Source organism: Hylaeus volcanicus, chromosome 7 (assembly GCF_026283585.1).
Source record: "Hylaeus volcanicus isolate JK05 chromosome 7, UHH_iyHylVolc1.0_haploid, whole genome shotgun sequence".
NCBI classification, from domain to species: Eukaryota; Metazoa; Arthropoda; class Insecta; order Hymenoptera; family Colletidae; genus Hylaeus; species Hylaeus volcanicus.
In genome coordinates this window covers 14,229,252-14,246,312 of record NC_071982.1, presented here as the reverse complement: position 1 = coordinate 14,246,312, position 17,061 = coordinate 14,229,252, and the positions used below count along the sequence as shown (strand labels likewise).

The window sequence follows — 17,061 nt, the reverse complement described above, 5'->3', positions numbered from 1 at the left end:
CTGTACAGACACTTTATTTCATTTATTTGCTCACTTCAACGGGTATCAACCCTTTTGTTTACAAAAAACTATTATAATATATTAAAAAACACGTACATTTGGAAAAGTTCGTACTCTATCGACTGCCAACATCGAGATACTATGATATATTTTTAGAATCGATGTTCATACTGTATCATTTAACTATAACGAGGTTACATTTAAATGCAGTCTCTTCTTTAGACAAATTATTCATTCTCGGTGACGATGTATGCACGATTAACGATAATTATTATTGAGCTTTCGATTGATATATACTTTTATGAAAAATAAACAGCCAATGTAGTAGAAATTCAATATTGAAAAGTGTCATTAAATCTGGACACAATAAAATATTGAATTCTATTCAGATTCGCTATTGAAATTCATACAATTGTAAATATTTTTGTGACTGCTATTTAAATTCTCAAGTAAGCTGTTATTTAAAAAAAGTGTATCTTGTATATAAAAATAATACACTGTGTAGCTTTACTGACAAAGATCCCATGAGATGTCAGCAGTTGAGGAAGTACAAACATTTCCGTGATTCAAGGTACGTATTTATTATAATTGAAATTTAGAAGAAGTAAACATGAATTGGATGAAATTGTAAGTGAATATTATTATTTTATTTTAATAATATTATTATTATAAAATTATAATAATATTATCATATATCATAATAATATTATAATTGAAATTCAAGAAGAGTAAACATGAATTGGATGGAAATACTTCATGGGAATAATTTAGATTTCTATTCTCCTTACAGAATCGACTAGCACCTAGTTGACAAATTACCTATAAATTCTTGGCCATCGAAAGAACTTGGAAATCGTAATAGCTATCACGTTTTTCTAAGATCAATCAAGATAATTGTCACCTGAATTCCGAGTCATCGAAACAGGTAGTTACCAATTTCTTGCTAGACTTTCTGACACGAAAAATAGCAACGTTAACGTCATTTTTGCGACGCGCACGCTGACGTTGGCGCGAAATCGAAACCAAAAGCGATGGAGGCAGGTACGTGGGCGTCAAAGATTTAATCGACAGAGAGCGTTTGCTGATGGGAACGCGGAAATCTGGTTGCACAAACGAGAAAGATAATTTCTCCGCGTTCATTACGGTCCACCGAAGGAGCCGTGAATCCGAAGAATTAAAGCGATGTTACGTATCGCTTAACGAGCGACGCGAGCGCGCGCTGAGAGTTTCCACTTATAATTAGTACGTTTGGGTTATTAACGAACACGAGTAATTAATTACGCGTCAAGCGGCCCACAATTGTAACCGCGGCGGGAAGAATGGAGCCTCCAGGTTTCAGCAGAGACTCGTTAAATAATATTAAATAGCTGCATTACGTGTGCACACACGCCGTCACGCGGCCGTTGCAAATACAATCGGCGTCGTTACCGGCGACGAAAATAAATTATGTCCCACAATGGAAAGTAGAGTGATTCCCGAGGAAAAGAGCCGGTTAGGAGGAGGTGTGAACGAGATCTTTTCGAATTCGCGTTTTTGAAACTCGTTGTATGTTTCAGTACGACTTGACGGGTATGGCTGACCATTACTCGCTGTTTCTACTAGCGTTGGTATGCTCGTGGAAACATTGACATGATTCGAGGTATTGGTTCGCGTCTTTGAAATCTATTGTATGTTCAGTATGACTTGACAGGAATGTCTGACTATTACTCGCTGTTTCTACTAGCGTTGGTATACTCGTGGAGATATCGACATTGACGTGCCGTCGTGAATCGCGATTGATTCTAATTACTTCAAGTCTTATATCGTTTTTGTTTGTTTTAGTGAAGTAGAAAGATGTAACGAAAAGTTGGCGAAAAGATTATTTTAAATATGACGAGGAATCGCGTTAATAGGGATTGCAGTGCATGATCTTTGTTTCGAGATAGTATCAGGAAGATTCCTTACCTCGATGTGGTTGTTTCGGTTGTAGTGGAGGTTGAGAACCCGATAGATTTCCGAGTCACCACCGACTCGAAGGTCGTCGACGTTCTTCACACCCTCCGAAACCGCTTGTCTCGCGTATTTCTCCATTTGGATGTAGTAGAACTCCCTGGAAGAAAAAGAAGCAAATTAATCAGACGATAATCAAACAATCTTTTTCGATTATATTAGGGTAGATCTTCCCACCACTATTTCTGTCTGCACTTATTCTAACAACATTCCTCTACGAATAATTACGTCACTGTTTGAGAGTTCAGAATTCATTCCGAAGAAAGTATCAATGTTTATCAATGCCCAGCGACATGTAAAACAGCAATTTCCTTATTAGCCGAACGATAGATCCTCAGACCACATGTTAATTAACGTCCCCGCAAAGGCCCACCCTCGTTCCGCGGGCGTCCAACTCGCCCCAGAACGAAGGAATCCCTCAAGCGTCGAGCGTCGGAGCCAACGAAAGAGAGGAAATAATTTTTTCCTTGGGAACCGTCGGCCACTATGCTCGACGTTAATTCTCGCGTAACGGAGAATGCTAATGCACTACCGATAATTAATTAAGGGTCGATACTAAAAGTGGTCTGATGCAAGCGGGAGAAGATGAAGGAGGCGGCTAGGGGGAGAGAGTCGCAAAGAGGTGTGTACAACTCATCGTCGGCTGGCAAGCGACGCGGTTCAAAGAGACTATTAAGAACGTGTTACAGTGTATCGTCCAAGAAGATCTCGACACCCTCGTTCGAGGCAACCGTCGACTTTCCACAGGCGTCCTGCGGCGCACGCGCTCACTCCAAACATTTGCGGGATCGCGGCGGGTGCGTCGCGCTTTTTCTCCTTTCCTTGCTCCGGAAAGGAAAAAAAAAATCGAGCGCCCGTCAAGTTTGCCGTTTACGTTCATTAATTAACGCAGTTAAAACAAGCACAAGTCACTAATTGGCGGGTAATTTGTATAGTAATAGTGACCCGAGCCTTCCATGCGGGGAGCCGAGAAGGGGGCGGCCGCGAAGGGGTGGATCCGCTTCGGTGGATCTCACCGAAAACTGAGGAAAGGAGTATGGTTGCCAGGGCGCAGTTGCCGCCAGAGAAACGAATGCAACTTTGAACGCCCGGCGGCCCTTTGTGCGACGTCTTTGCGCGCTGGAATTCAATGCGAGTCCCACTGATTAAGAAATTAATTATTTTCTTTCAATTGAAACGCCGAGTTTCCATGCCGGGTACGTTCGCTTTATCGCGAAAGGGGCGTACCGGGGCTCGCGAGCGAGTAAGGCGTGTGTAAAACGCGGCGAGATGCATCGTTTAATGATTCCATTGCGTCCTGTGCGATCTTGCGCGATTCGATGTCTGCGCGGAAAATTGTGCACGAAACGTTTATATGATTACAGGAGAGGCATTTAGAGGAATTTTTCATCTTGGATTCTCTGAAACACGGGCCTAACATTTCTGAGAAATTGCGAGGAATGGTTAACTTGGATACAAGTATTTCTTCTAGAGACCTTCTGTAATGTATACTGTGTTCGAAAGACATACGCGATATATTTCATTGTTTACAAATAGTTTTCCTAGGTATTTTCCTAGGTAGATAGGTACTTTCCTCTCGATTAACTTTTCGATATTCTCTTTCACATGTAGTTAAAAAAAAAAAAAAAATGAATATTTTACAGCAACTTAATCTCGAACTTATAGTTTATCATTCGCCACAAATGATACCTCCTATCATCGACCTCGCCAGCCTCGGTAATAACTCTCAGCAGAGAATGAGATACATTTACTTCTCTAGACCATTGTTCTTCCGCAGCGGCTTCGATCACAGTTACGAGGGAAGGGGAGCCAGGAAATCTCTCGGCGGTCGGGGGCGTAAGACGCGGAAAGATGACAACGAAGAAGTAGAAGCCCTCGTATTTTTCCGTACCGCGAGCGAGCAAGTCGAGCGAGGTAAACACGGCAACGACTTGACGCGACGACCGAGAGAGCCGAGAACGGGTAAGCGGGGTCTGCTACTTGCCCGGATATTTTTCCATTCTTCTCTTGATCTTTCTTTCCGGGGTCCCTATCCTCCTCACCCTCAAACGCACACAGAAGTCGGCCCCAGAGTGGTGGAAGTATCCTAGAGTAGCAAGCCGGAATGGCAGCGAGAATGGCAGTCAGGTTGATCTTGCACTTTGGATCCCGAGGGGATGGAAAGAAGTACGGTTCAACGGGAAAACCAGCCGGTAGTGCTACTGCGGCTTGTATAACTCGAGGTTCCTGAATGCTCGACAATGCGAGGCAACCAGTTCAACCTTCGGGTCTTGGTCTTCGCTTGGTGCCGTTGGGAGCAATTTTTAAGATTGCTTCCGCCTGGCGGACTCGCGCGCGACTCGTCAAATAGAGAATCGACGAACGTATTCCACATTCGTCGTCGTTTCCCAGCGAGACATCGTCGTGCAGATAACATTCACTTAGGCTCGTCCTTATTTTCTTGGAAGATGTTCTTCCACAGCTTCGAAGTTTAGCTTTTCATCTACTGGTTTGATGCGTATGTTAGAAGCACCCGCTTAGTTGGCGATCTTTTGGTTCGCTGTTTATGCATTTATGCCAAGTGAAATTTCATTTCATTCAATGAATTGAATTTCATTCGTTAATTTTATTATTTGTATATCTTATATGTGTTATTGAATATTATCGTTTTCTGTATTAATAACAGCATCTTTCCAACGTTCAAATCCTGGGTACTAACGAGACCAGCAGCCTTGGAAGAAGCGTTGCAGGCACGAACATTACACATATCGATAGCTGTGCCTTGCCGGTAGTTGAAACCTCGGTGATTAATAAGACCATCGGGCGCAGAAGTCTCGATCGACGCTCCAGGTAACGAGTAAGACCAGGCGATAGGGAACGTCGAAAGCGCGATCACCCGGCCGGAGTGGCACTCGTCGATCGAACGCACTCGAACCAACGGAAGAAAACAATGGGATCTTTCGTGCGTCGCGTCCCGATCTATACGTGGCGACCCGAAGAAAGGGCAAGAGGAGGAGAGTCAGGTGGCAGAGACGCGAGAGGCTCTTCTCATTCGATCACTCCAGATTGGCTCTCTCGCCAATTAAGACAATTTCGCGTGCTCTTATCAGCAGTCAGTCAGAGAAGGTTATGCACACGAGAGGAGAATTGAAAGAGGAGTGTGTCTCTGCAGAATCGTGTCCCGCGCCCTTTCTCTCGCTCTCTCTCTCCCTCCGTACGTAACGCGTTCGCGTTTCACTTTCTCCCTACCCGGTTTTGCTCTCCCTTTCGCGCGTTCTCTCTCTTTCCGTCTCTCTATTTCAACGTCTCCTTGAACCGTCACCAGCACCCACCCATCAGGACCGAGCCACCCCCGACTTCAGCCTCTCGGAGGTAACGTGTATGTGTCACCTGCGTCTATAATCCTTACTCAACCACCCATCAACCGCATTCAAGCTCGTCGGATCGCCGAGTATAGGCGGAATACGGTAGGCAGACTGGGCTAGGTCTGGGCTGGGCTTGGGCTCGGCTGGGTTATGTACCTACGTAATACCGCATGGTAGATACTTATATATATCCGCGAAGTGCCTAATTAAAACAGACACCAGGAGACAGAGAGAAAACGGGACGAGAGACGAGGCTGGTCGCATAATAGGGTGTAAGGGCGCGAGGGAGACGGCACTAGTTCCGTAGTCGGTTTGACAAAAAGCCCGAGTGCTAGAATTGCCACTCTTCGACCACCAAGTGCAGAGGAGAAGAGCAACGGTGAGCGAGAAGAAAGGAGAAGGAGCGAGAGGGAGACAGCGAGAACAGGAGGAAGATAGTGAGAGTAAGGGCTAGAGGGTGAGCCGCGAAGTCATTCATTATAGTATTGTATAATTAGGATAATAATAAGCTCTTCAGGGGCTTGGGTTTTCTTGCGCCCCGTTGCAACGGGGCGACGTCGAGAGAGAAACAGAGAGAACGACAGAGACAGACGAAAAGAGCGTGATCCTCCTGGAGGGTGCTGATTATTAGCATCTAATTACGAGCTGCTTTTGCCACCGAAAAAAAGAGAAACAGCGAGGGAGGTGGTGGTTAGAAAGGAGACGAAGATGCGGGGTGTCTTCGAGGAGGGAATAATTGGCTCTTGCCGCGAACGGAAATCGTTACCTCGCGTTTTTCGCGATCCTTGCCACCCGCATGAGATTTTCTCCACGAGAGAAAGGGCGGCCAACGACCAACCTCTAGAAGTATTCTTCTTTCCATCTAGCGAAACCGTTCGCGGCAGAGTGGAGTATAATAACAGAATTTAATCGGGTTCGAGAGGACTTTCGCTAATCTTTCCTGTACACTCTTCCGATACTTAAACGTCTAATACTTCTCGAGAGGAGGTTAATACTTTTTCGTAAGCTTTTTAATTTCTGTGTTTACCTACCACAATCTATCGACTGTGTCGTTGGTTGTCTACTTGCGATATCCAAATTGAAAACATAAAGTTGGCATTTGAAGAAGATTATAGAAATACTAAAACAATTGAACGATGGCTTGCAAAATTCAAGGCTCGTGATTTTTCATTAGAAAACGAACTCATTTATCATTTGCTACTCTTTGAGTGTACAATTAATGCAGAATCTTATTGTAATGGAATAAAAGAAATGCATTCAAAATAAATTAAAAAAGCAGGCAAATCCTTAAAAATATTTTGCATGGATGAAGTTTCATTTGTATAAACCATGCCCGGATGCAGCAGCTTAATGTTATAAAGTTCTCTTCTAAGGTGCAGACTCTTCCCAAATAAACCGATGGATAAAGTGATTTTCCCCCTCAGCATTTGTTTTCTTCGGAGGCACGGGTCTACCATTTAAAGATTCCTCCTTTTCAGCATAAAGAACCGCGACAGCCGCGAATTCGCGAATTCCTTTTTTCTTTTTTTTTTACCAACGGTGACGCGCATTGTAACGCATGCGACCCAACAATACGAGCTTTAGAGGTGCCGCATATTGAAGCGTTTAATGGCAATGATGGTTGTCGACGTGACGCCTCCTTCATACGTGATCTTTATCGTCGCGAGTTGCTGTTTCGACGCGTCGCTTTTGTAACGGATCGCGCGCCGTATAGGCAAGAGGACCAATTAAAAGGGGGAACGTCAGCCCTTGGCCGTTTTTTTTTTTTTTAATTTTGCGCCACACCGTACGCACTCCGGTCGATTCGCGAAAAAAAGAAACGCTCGTGCATCTTTTTTTTTAGGAGCTAAAGATGCTTTTTGAATTTTTAGATGACTTCATGAAAATCCCGTTTGCGTTTTAACTGTGATTTCGGGGTTAAGTGCACGCTCTTTTTAAAGCCCAAGGATGCTTCCCGAATTTTTTTTAGAAAGTCAGTCCTGTTGTCTTCGCGAAAACCTCATTTGCATTCCGACTCAGGAAAAACGCATAATCGAATCGCGCGTGTCTCGAGAACGCGAGCTGACTCCGGGGCGTAACGACGACTCGCGTCTTCTCGCCTTACGCCTTCTCCCCTTGGCAGTTTCTATTCAGAGATCCTCAATCGTGCTTCTTAAGCCAACCAGCCGGCTCCCTTTTAACGGTTATGCCAAGTCGGTCGACCTTCGACAATGCGGAACACCTCAACTCCCCAAGACCGAAGCTGACCCTTAAAATCTCAACCCCTCGCGCCGGCTTTCTTGGCGAAACTTTCCCACGGACGACTCCCTCGAAGGGGAGAAGACGCTTAAGGAACAGCCGACAATCCGCCAAGATTCGCAAAGTGTCGGCTCTCCGGTGTCGATCACCTTGAAAGCTTTGTCCCCCTTGTGAAACAGCTGTGGCCCGAACTGGGAACAAACTTCTGCATCTCTTAAATGTATCCCTACGTAGGACACCCATTGACATTTTTGAAATCACAATCGATTTACGGAGATCGATATCAGCATGGGTATATAGGATTGGTCGGGACGGTTCGTTGAATTATAGCGTTCAGGGAACATCTTTTGAATCCCCCTAATATGAGAATGTTGTCGCTGAGCTACATATGTACGTTGATAGATTCGTTTAAGAGATTGCAAACATGTATCTTTCGGATTAATAATAGAAGCAAATATTGTACATCAAGTTGAAATAAATAGAACGGAGAATAAACGCTCGATGCTGATACGAATGCAAATGGATTGAATTAAGAACAGACGATATCCACGGCACTATTCCTATACTTTGGACGTGTTTTAATTGCTGAGAGAACTTATTTAGCGCGTCACGGCTCTAAACGAGGAGTGACGCGAAAACAGAGTATCTTTAAGATTTGCTTACGATTACAGATGATTTAGTATATTTTGGGTTTCAGGTGATCCGAGGATTTTTAAATTATTCGTACATTACGTCATTTTAGTCCATTAAGAATTGCTATTTGGTATAATGTGAAGTATTCTTAACAGAGTGTGAATTGTTCTTTAAAGTTAAGAATTACGAGTAGCACGAAATAGAAGTACTAAAACGTATTCTGTAATAAATTAATAGATCCCTTAATTCTACATTATCAGCCAATTGGACTAATTCCGTTCAGAGCTGTAGGTGCATTCTATAACACCATAATTGAGTTAACGAATCTACCCGAGTTACGACATGTCACTTTCAAACGCGAACGCGCAACGTATCGTAGCGAAACGAGGTTCTCGCAAGCGTGGCCGCCGACGATACGCCGTTGTGGTCGTTGAAAGGGTTAAGAATCAGAGTCTTGAGTCGCGAAACGCTCAAAGGGCGTTTAATTTTTATTGCAAGGAGCGAGACAACGGACGGGAGTCCGTGCAATTCCTTATTACCACGACAGGCTCCTTTTCAGGCTGTAATTATCAGTGGGCAGAAACGGGTCCATTTACAGAATGGCTGCGCGTTCAGCACAATTAACAGAGAGTCTCGCGGGCGACGTTTACCGGCGCATTCAGCCGCCATCAGCGGAGATAAATTCACGCGTGGCCGCTTTGTGCGACGACCGATGGCGTCACAGCCAGCTGGAAAAACCGTCGCGGCCGCGGCGAGGGTGCGGAAGAAGAAGCTTGCAAAGAATTCGAGAGGAACGTCGTGCCACGCTCTACTTTATCCTCACGGGTAACGGGCACGAGGCGTGAAAGTGCATATAACGAGAGAACATTAAGCATCTGCGCGCGCGTGTTTACGTGTTTGCGCGCGTTCCCGCGCGCGATCTCGCTTCCTCGCGTTCTCGACGGTCGCGTCTCGTCGCTTCGTGCCGCGTCTCGCGCGCGTGCAACCGAGCAGACCTTCCACAGACAAGCGTCCTCTCTCTGGGCAGATATCTCGGCCTGGTGTGCAAGTACGTGTCTGTCTGCCTGGGTTGGACGTGTACGGGCGCGTGTATGCGTGTGTAGGCTTGCGTGGCTCATGAGCGCGCGCGGATGGATGGGTGAGTACACGCGTTTGCCCGTCAGGGCGTAAACGTCCATTCAGAGGGCGCGTTCAAAAAGGTGTCGCGCAGGGTCTTGATGCTGCACCCTGTGCACCCTTCTTAATTAGTAATTAACACTTTAACGCCATCTGCACTCAGACTTGCAGCGGCAAACGCGACGACGCTCGTCGCTACCGCCTGCCTGATGGTCGCCTCGTCGCTCGACGTCGTCGTCGTCCTCCCCCTCCCCTTGCCGCACGGATCCCCCGCAAAATCGAGTAATTAATATACATGTTAACAAGTGATTACTCCGGTTCCATTCCGTCACGGCCACTCAGCCGAGCGCGATGCATTCCGCGGGTATTACCAACGCGAGCTTGAGGGTCGCCCGGTGCGCGCCGACGGTGTTGTTGATTGCCAACGGCGAGGCGGTGGTTGGACTCTCGGCTAAGGTTGCCCGGAGGGACGGGGGTGATATCCGGTGCAGCCTTTCGGAAAGGGGTGACGCGGACGCGGCTCGTGAACGATGAACTTTTCCGCGGAACCTGCGAGCCCAACCGTCGAACAGATACGCGAATTAGATCATTTTCTACAGGGTTGCGCAACCGCGCGTTTAAATTGCGCCGGGACGTAATTGGAGTTTCTTTCAGGACACCGGGTGGCTCTCGGGTTAGCCGCGACACGAGTAAATCGTGCATGCTCTTATCGAAGCCTCGTCTTTCTTCCGTGTAAAGGGTTTCTCAAGGGTGGATCTAGGTTTTTGATTTCTTTTTAAACGAACAAATTATATTATAGATGATCGCGAGTTAATTAACAGGCATATCTTGTTATCAAGATAAAATGTCTTAAAGCTTCCTTAGAGAACACTTTGTTACGTTGTGATATATTGTTTCCACGTTACTTCGGATGATAGAGGTTCTATTGCGTCGCGTCGCAGGACATAATCGTGCGAGGGAAAGACGATAGCATGTACCAAGCCTGACCTGACAAACGAGCCTCGAGGGAGACACAAATTCGTTTTAAACGAAGATCAATTAAGAGCCATCGTGGATGCTAATTCGCGAACAATGATTCAAGGTCTAGCAGCAACTTAGCAGTTGCCATTATGACAGTTTCTCGACACCTGGCCGTAACAGGAAAGGTGAAAACATTGGGACAGTCGGCACCGACCTATTGACAGATGGTCAACAACAGAAATGGTTAAGAGTGTGTTCGTTTTTCAAGACTTGGAACAGTAAAGTTCCATTTTAGAAAAGAATTAAAACTCGCAATGAAGATTAGTTACTGTGAGACTATCGAACGTGATCTGAACAATGATTAGATCGCGATTAATTTATAAACAGTTTCCAGTGAACGTATGGTGGTATGTAGAAGGCATAATCAGTTATTTCTTTCTAAACCTCGCGCTAACGATGTCAGCATAAATCAATTTACATTTCCAGTTTAAATATGCTGAATATTATAATAATTAAGTTCACTCGATAAAAATTAATTTTTGTTTAAACAACAATTTCACGTGGCATCCAACAATATATTCAATCGCAACGTTAACATCACACCTTACAACCATTTTTTATGATTTGGACCCACATATGAAGCGGCGTCTCTCCATTCAATAAAATTCTTAGCTTTACGCGTGATTTCGCTTCCTGCTCGTCTTCCGTTGCTATTCAATCCCACTATTTGTTTTTCCTCTTATTTTACTGTTAAATCTCGGTCGTGACGTTGTACACGTTCTATAGCGAATATAAAACTGTTGACAACAAGAGAGTTATCGATTTTTCATGTTCTAGGAGGACAATAGAACGTTTGTAGTTATAGTGTGAAGGTTTTTTCAATAAGGTAAGTCAGAGCCGAGAAAAAAAATACGTACCCTGCGACGCAACAAAGTAACGATCACTTCGAATACTTTATTCCTGGTGCTTCGTTTCCAGCTTTAACGTGTATCGAATTCTGCCAGTGAACGAGGTTCGAACAGGTAGACAGACTAATCTCTTATGAGTTGATGTTAGAACAGTTATCGAACGAAATAGACTGTAAGAAAAGGTACCCCCCAGATATTCTTCTGAACGAAGATGCAAATTACGAACGCATAGATAGGAGTCTAGTAAAAGTTACATCGCCGTTTCGAAAACACCCGTCCCACCGTCCAACCCCAACAAAAGGGCCACGCGCGTCCGTGTTTCCACCGCGTGCTTGGCCGTCCCACTGCTAAGCTACCTTTTTTCCACGACCAAGTTTCCTAAGCTTGCGAGACAATCGTTCGGCGATCGCGCAGCAGATGTGCCCCCGACAATGAGCTCCTGGGCCCTCGCCCTTCATAAAAGAGGGAACTCGAGAAACGGTGGCACGAAAAGGTGGAAGGGGACGAAAGGGGCCCCTAGCCCTGAACACAGGGGTTCCACGACAGGGCATAGACTTAGCCGACGAAGGTTCCGCGTGCCGCACGCGCCGATCTTACAATACGCACTCTTCGTGTGCCCCTTGCTTTTCGACTCTCCCCCCCTTTGGTCGTTTTCTCTCTTTCTCTTTTTTTTTTCTCTACATCTGGTTGCCTTAGACACACGTTCCCCTTATTCTCCCCTCGTTGATCCTCTCTTTTTCTCCTCGCTAACTCGTTTTCATTCTCTTAGCCTCGGAACCAGGGAGCATCGCACTGTCGGCAGACAGATAGACGAATAATTTCGCCGGTCGCGGCACACGTTCGCCCCGATGCAAATCGCGCTGAATTTATTATGCAAAGCGTATTAGAGCCGAAACCGACCGAGACTTGTCCGCGCGCGAGCCGGCGTTCATTGAAATCGGACGGCATTTGCATACCTCGTTCGATGCCGCGTTCTGGTAACCGATAGTGCGCGCCTTCTTTATTCCGTGCACCCTTTTTATTTTAAGAAAAGAGCGCGACGAGGCCCGCTTCCAACGCGGCGACAAACAGCGGCAGCTTGCCGCCAATTTTGTTGTTGTTACGGGAGCAACTGGTTATGGATATATCGAGCGTCAGATATTTTGGGTGGACCGAGGTGAAATTACGGGGATTACACGGAAGATTTCAACGACTGGAAGAAGCGATGTAGAAGTGCTCGGTCATTTATGAGAGTTGTGTTAGCGTTAGCGATGTTAGATGTTATGGTTATAAGAAGATCCCGAGTTCGAATTTCATAAAGACTTCAAGAAAACCGAGACCATCGTGTTAAACATGAACGGGATCCTCGGATGGCTGAAATATTAACGTTCGAAGCTAATTATTAACGAAATGACCGGGTAGATAGTTCATTTTCTATTTCACACCTTTAATCAAATAAGAATATAAATATTAATCGTACGATCGATGCAATTTGAATCGAATCAACTGGATATATATGGCTCCTATTCTACGCTTTCCTTGCACGCTTTCCCTACTCATCGGGTCCCTTGGTCGAAGCCCACCCAGAATCCGTTCCTCCGTATCCTAGACTCCCCTTGCAAGATAGAACAACATATTGCGACCGCGACGGTGCCCCAACCCGGTGGCCACCCCCGAAGAGCACCACGGCGGTGGCGTTCGGAGATGAATCAGAGAAACATAACCCGGTTTCTTCACCGCAGCCACATGGAGACCTCTTACCGCGAGGTTTTTGGGAGAGAGCGAGAAGAAAAAGAAACCTGACTGGGGGAGAGGGAGGTTAGTGCAGGGCTGTACATACGTCCAAGCAGAGAGGGGTGGATTTCAAAGGTACGAGGAGCAAGAGAGAGTCGAGGTTCTGGGGTCGGTGGGTGCACAGGCCGAAGCTGACGAGGATCAGGGGCGAGGCGGAGGGTGAAAGGTTGAACGAGAGAGAGAGAGAGAGAGAGGGGGGTGGGTGCAGCTGCTTTGAGCGGTTTCACTCTTCAATGGTCCCGGACTATCCCTCCTTCTGCTGCGGTACTAAGCCCCCGTCCGCCTTCCACCACTCCTTTAACCCCCGCTGGCGTCCTCGTCCTCCTCCACCTCCACCTATCGGCCGCGATTCGCGTCCTCGTCACACGTCGGCATCGGCCAAGCATTTTTTTATTCGATCGATTTTTTCCCCCCCGACGGACCGAGCCGCCAACCGGTGCACCGGCCGTGTTGCACTATGCATGTGCAACCTCGCGTGCATAAGGTGCGAAAGCTTGGACTAGACTATTTGGGTGTACGGTGCTCCAAAAAGACCGAGCTCTAACGTGGATGCACTTTCAGCGGCATCGGACTACCGGTGCAACACCGGGGCCAGACGGCCGGAGGGGACGTCAGACGCGGGGGCCAAAGTGCCGGTCACTTTGCTTTTAAAGTATTCTTTGATTACGGGAGATCGGACGGTGGATCGAACCAATTTTTAATGGTTCAATTACCGGGGTTACGGCACGATGCATCCTCGAGCGTCTTACTTGACCGTGGAGCCAGAAGCCTTTTCAACGGGGAATTCGAGCCCGAGGGGTCTTTGACCTTCTACCGAACGATTGAAACGTTCGTCGATCGGCAGCTGCGGCGAGGAACGCGCTAATTATGACGAGCCAAGTTAATGAAAAAGGCGATTGTCTGTCTGGGAACCGGATTTACAATGCTTTGGGGGATTTGCTACGCTCTGATTTTTCAGGGCGATCTTGATATTTGCTAGAGCATTCGAGGAGACTTTTAGCGATCCGTGATTTATTAGGTAGCCTAGGAGACATCTTTAGTTGGCTGAAGGTAGAATTTTCAATTGAAGGGTTCGGAAGATCAAATATTATACCTTTTAGATCAGTCGAAGACTCAAATTTTTATGGCTAGGTTGGTTAAGAACCAGCTATCCCTTCTTTTGCTTAGCTTTTCATGCACGTGGTGGTTTTCGCATTTTTTATTCGTTATACCAAAAATGATCCCACTCGATTGACAGAGCCCACGAGTGCCTCGTCGCCGCATTTGGCAATCGAATCCGAAGAAACGCTTGGGTCATCGACTCCCTATTTCGTTCGAGGGACGAGGGGTGGCCCGTCACCGCGAGAATCGTGAAAGAGTCTGAACGAGCGGAGCCGGGGTCTCGACGTCAGCGACGATTTCTCTGGTATTCTAACCTTAAATTTTGCACATCTGTCCCGAAGCTCCGATGCCTGCTGGGACGACAATGAGGCAGTTAAGTCCTCGGTGCATCGGCTGAGTACACACGGCGTGCGGGCAGCGAGAGACGAAAAAGAGGGGAAAGAGGACAAGCGAAAGGGAGAAGGAGAGAAAGAGTAGGACGAACCCCTGGCACACACGTCGACGCAGGGGCAAGTACACCCACGGACTCGGGGTAGCGCACGGGCAACACGTACACATCCAAGAGAAGCGTAGGAGAAGGGTTACCTAGGTTAGGGACTCGGAAAACATCCTTTGTCGAATACCCTACCGGGACCGCTCAACCGCCCAGCAACTCGTTCAACTCGCTCAGAAAAAATCAATAATTCTTTGTCGTCAAGTTTACCTCCTGTCATGCCACGCTAAACCACATTACGAACGCGGCTCGCAGCCTGAAAGAGCTACAAGACGGAATAGAGATGCTCTCTGGCCATTAAGAAAGATGAGACGTAGAGGATTCTCTGCTCTGACAGGCTACAAACTATGTTGTATTAATTCTAGACAACCTAAGTTGTTTCTTAAATCAAAGATTTTAGTCTGATCAAACAAAGCAAGACTGCCAATTCAACACGGAACCTAACAATTTTCCGCAACGATCCTTCGCCACCTCGAAACAATTCGGAAGACTTGCATGCTAAAATATTTGTCACACGGGAACTTCCACGTTTGCCCCGAACAGATGTCTTCCCCAAGCGCGACGCCCTGTCCCAAGGAAAATAGAAGTTCACAGATTACCCAGCGTAACGCTTCCATGCGTTCGGGAGGACCGTGGACCGATGTTTCGTATTCTGAACGATTACCAGCAAAATCGAAGGGGTGCGTCGAATCGAGGGGGGCGGTTTACGTGGCACGAGAAACCTTGAAAAACACAAGCCGCCCTTCGGTGGTCCCACAGCGAGCGTCGCGAGTATCGTGAGATCATCGCGTGATCCGATCTATGAAGGACCGTTACGCGTGCGATGAAGGATGGGCTGAGCAACGTTGTTAGAGGACGGGAAGGGAAAAATGAGCAAGAACCCGACCGACGGTGAGCGAGAGAACGAGGGAGACGGCGAACGTGCGAAAGGCGGCGAAAGAAAGAAAGATACGAGAGACTCTCTCAGGGGTGAGACTCATGGCAGTAGGGCAGTAGGTTAGCTAGGGGCGATAGGCACCCCCCGGCATCTCTAGTGCACATAGTCCGTTGGGTAACAGTAAATAGGATTTGCTAGACAACTGTCGACCACCGAGGGGACGGGACGGAGCCACCGTAAATATATCCACCGGCTTACGTTTATGGCTCTAAAACGATTCTGTCGGATCCAGGTATACCGGGGCTCCTTCGAGAAAGGAACCAGGATTATTCGGTCGTTAGGTTTCGGGGTTTCTTCGAGTTAATTGGACCTGTAACCGATACGCGATTCCATATTCTTTTTTGGAAGCTGATGACCGAACGAGTGGAGATTCGTTCTCTTAATACGGGGGTTGTTTTAAGTTTATGGTACTTGAAGTTCATTATGCTATGTGTTAATAATTTACTAGGTTCGTATCAATCCTTTGACTCGTTTGATTTCCCAGTTTTTCAGATAAAAATGTTATTTTTATTACGAGAGGTGGTAAATTATTGAAATGGTAAAAATAATATGTACTAATATAATTAATGAAAGGAATTTACTAGAAATAGTTCGTGCACCTTATGATACAGAAGAGATCAACTTCTTCGTGACAAGAATATGAAAGCACGTGGAATCCTGCTTTGCTAATCTTGTTCATCTTTGTCATGTTAATCTTTATCGTGTCAAGGTATTCTGAGTTCATTTTGTCGCAATACCGAGGCTTCAGTACGTCAAAAAATATTGCTGCACGTCGCATGAACGCGGTCTACTAAATTTGTCTCCGCAGACACGCTCGAGGTTGCTATTCCTTTAACGACGCCGGCCTACTTGTCGCCCGTATGGCATGTTGTAAGATAGTCGTGCTTTGCGTACTTCGTTTGCCCGCATGCTTGCAGCGTGCTCAAGAGTCGACTCGGCATATGGGCGATTTACATACGACGCCAATAAGAGTCCCGTTCGGCGGCCATTGCCCAGGGTTCGCGGCCTCTGTGCTCGTTCGAACGAGTTCCTTTGGAGGAACGCCAAATTAAAAGTACATCGTACCTCCCTCGTAATTATTGTCTCGACAAGCTGTATTATACCACAATTTCGACTATCGGTATGGTAATGTCTTAGAAAATAATGAAATTGGATAAGAACGTTAGTATTTTTGAAAAATGAGGTACAATGATGAAGTTGAGAAACGTACATTGATTTCCTAAACTTGACAACACAGCTCGTCAACACTTCAATTACTCCAAACGTACGTATACAGTCACACCGTAACTCCACCTTTTATTCGCAATCAGGCGTCCATGTTCTCAGAACGAAATTCCCCGCGGTTCTCGATCGGTGGGAGCGTGTTCCGAGGTTTTCGTTTAGCACACGTCCGTTCGATGCATCCGAAACGCAGGAACAACGTAGATTATTCGATAAATCCGAATTTCGGGGGCGTCTCTGGATTTACTGCTCGCCCTCGCGCCCCTTTTCTAGCGTCGAAAGGCACTCGATCGACGCCTGACTGCCGGATAGGAACGAGAAAGTGCAGAGCCTGGGACGATGCCGAGG

The 17,061-nt window shown here is 46.5% G+C and overlaps 1 protein-coding gene across 4 annotated transcripts in view; it reads right to left on the bottom strand.

Annotated features, from left to right (window-relative positions):
• The window catches only part of LOC128880352 (homeobox protein prospero-like), a 71,603-nt gene that overhangs the window by 29,665 nt on the left and 24,877 nt on the right, over nt 1-17,061 (bottom strand). For all 4 annotated transcript variants that reach the window (XM_054130352.1, XM_054130353.1, XM_054130354.1 and 1 more), the window contains exon 4: nt 1,945-2,089. In XM_054130352.1, coding sequence (XP_053986327.1) covers nt 1,945-2,089 — 145 coding nt within the window. The remainder of the gene's footprint in view (nt 1-1,944; nt 2,090-17,061) is intronic.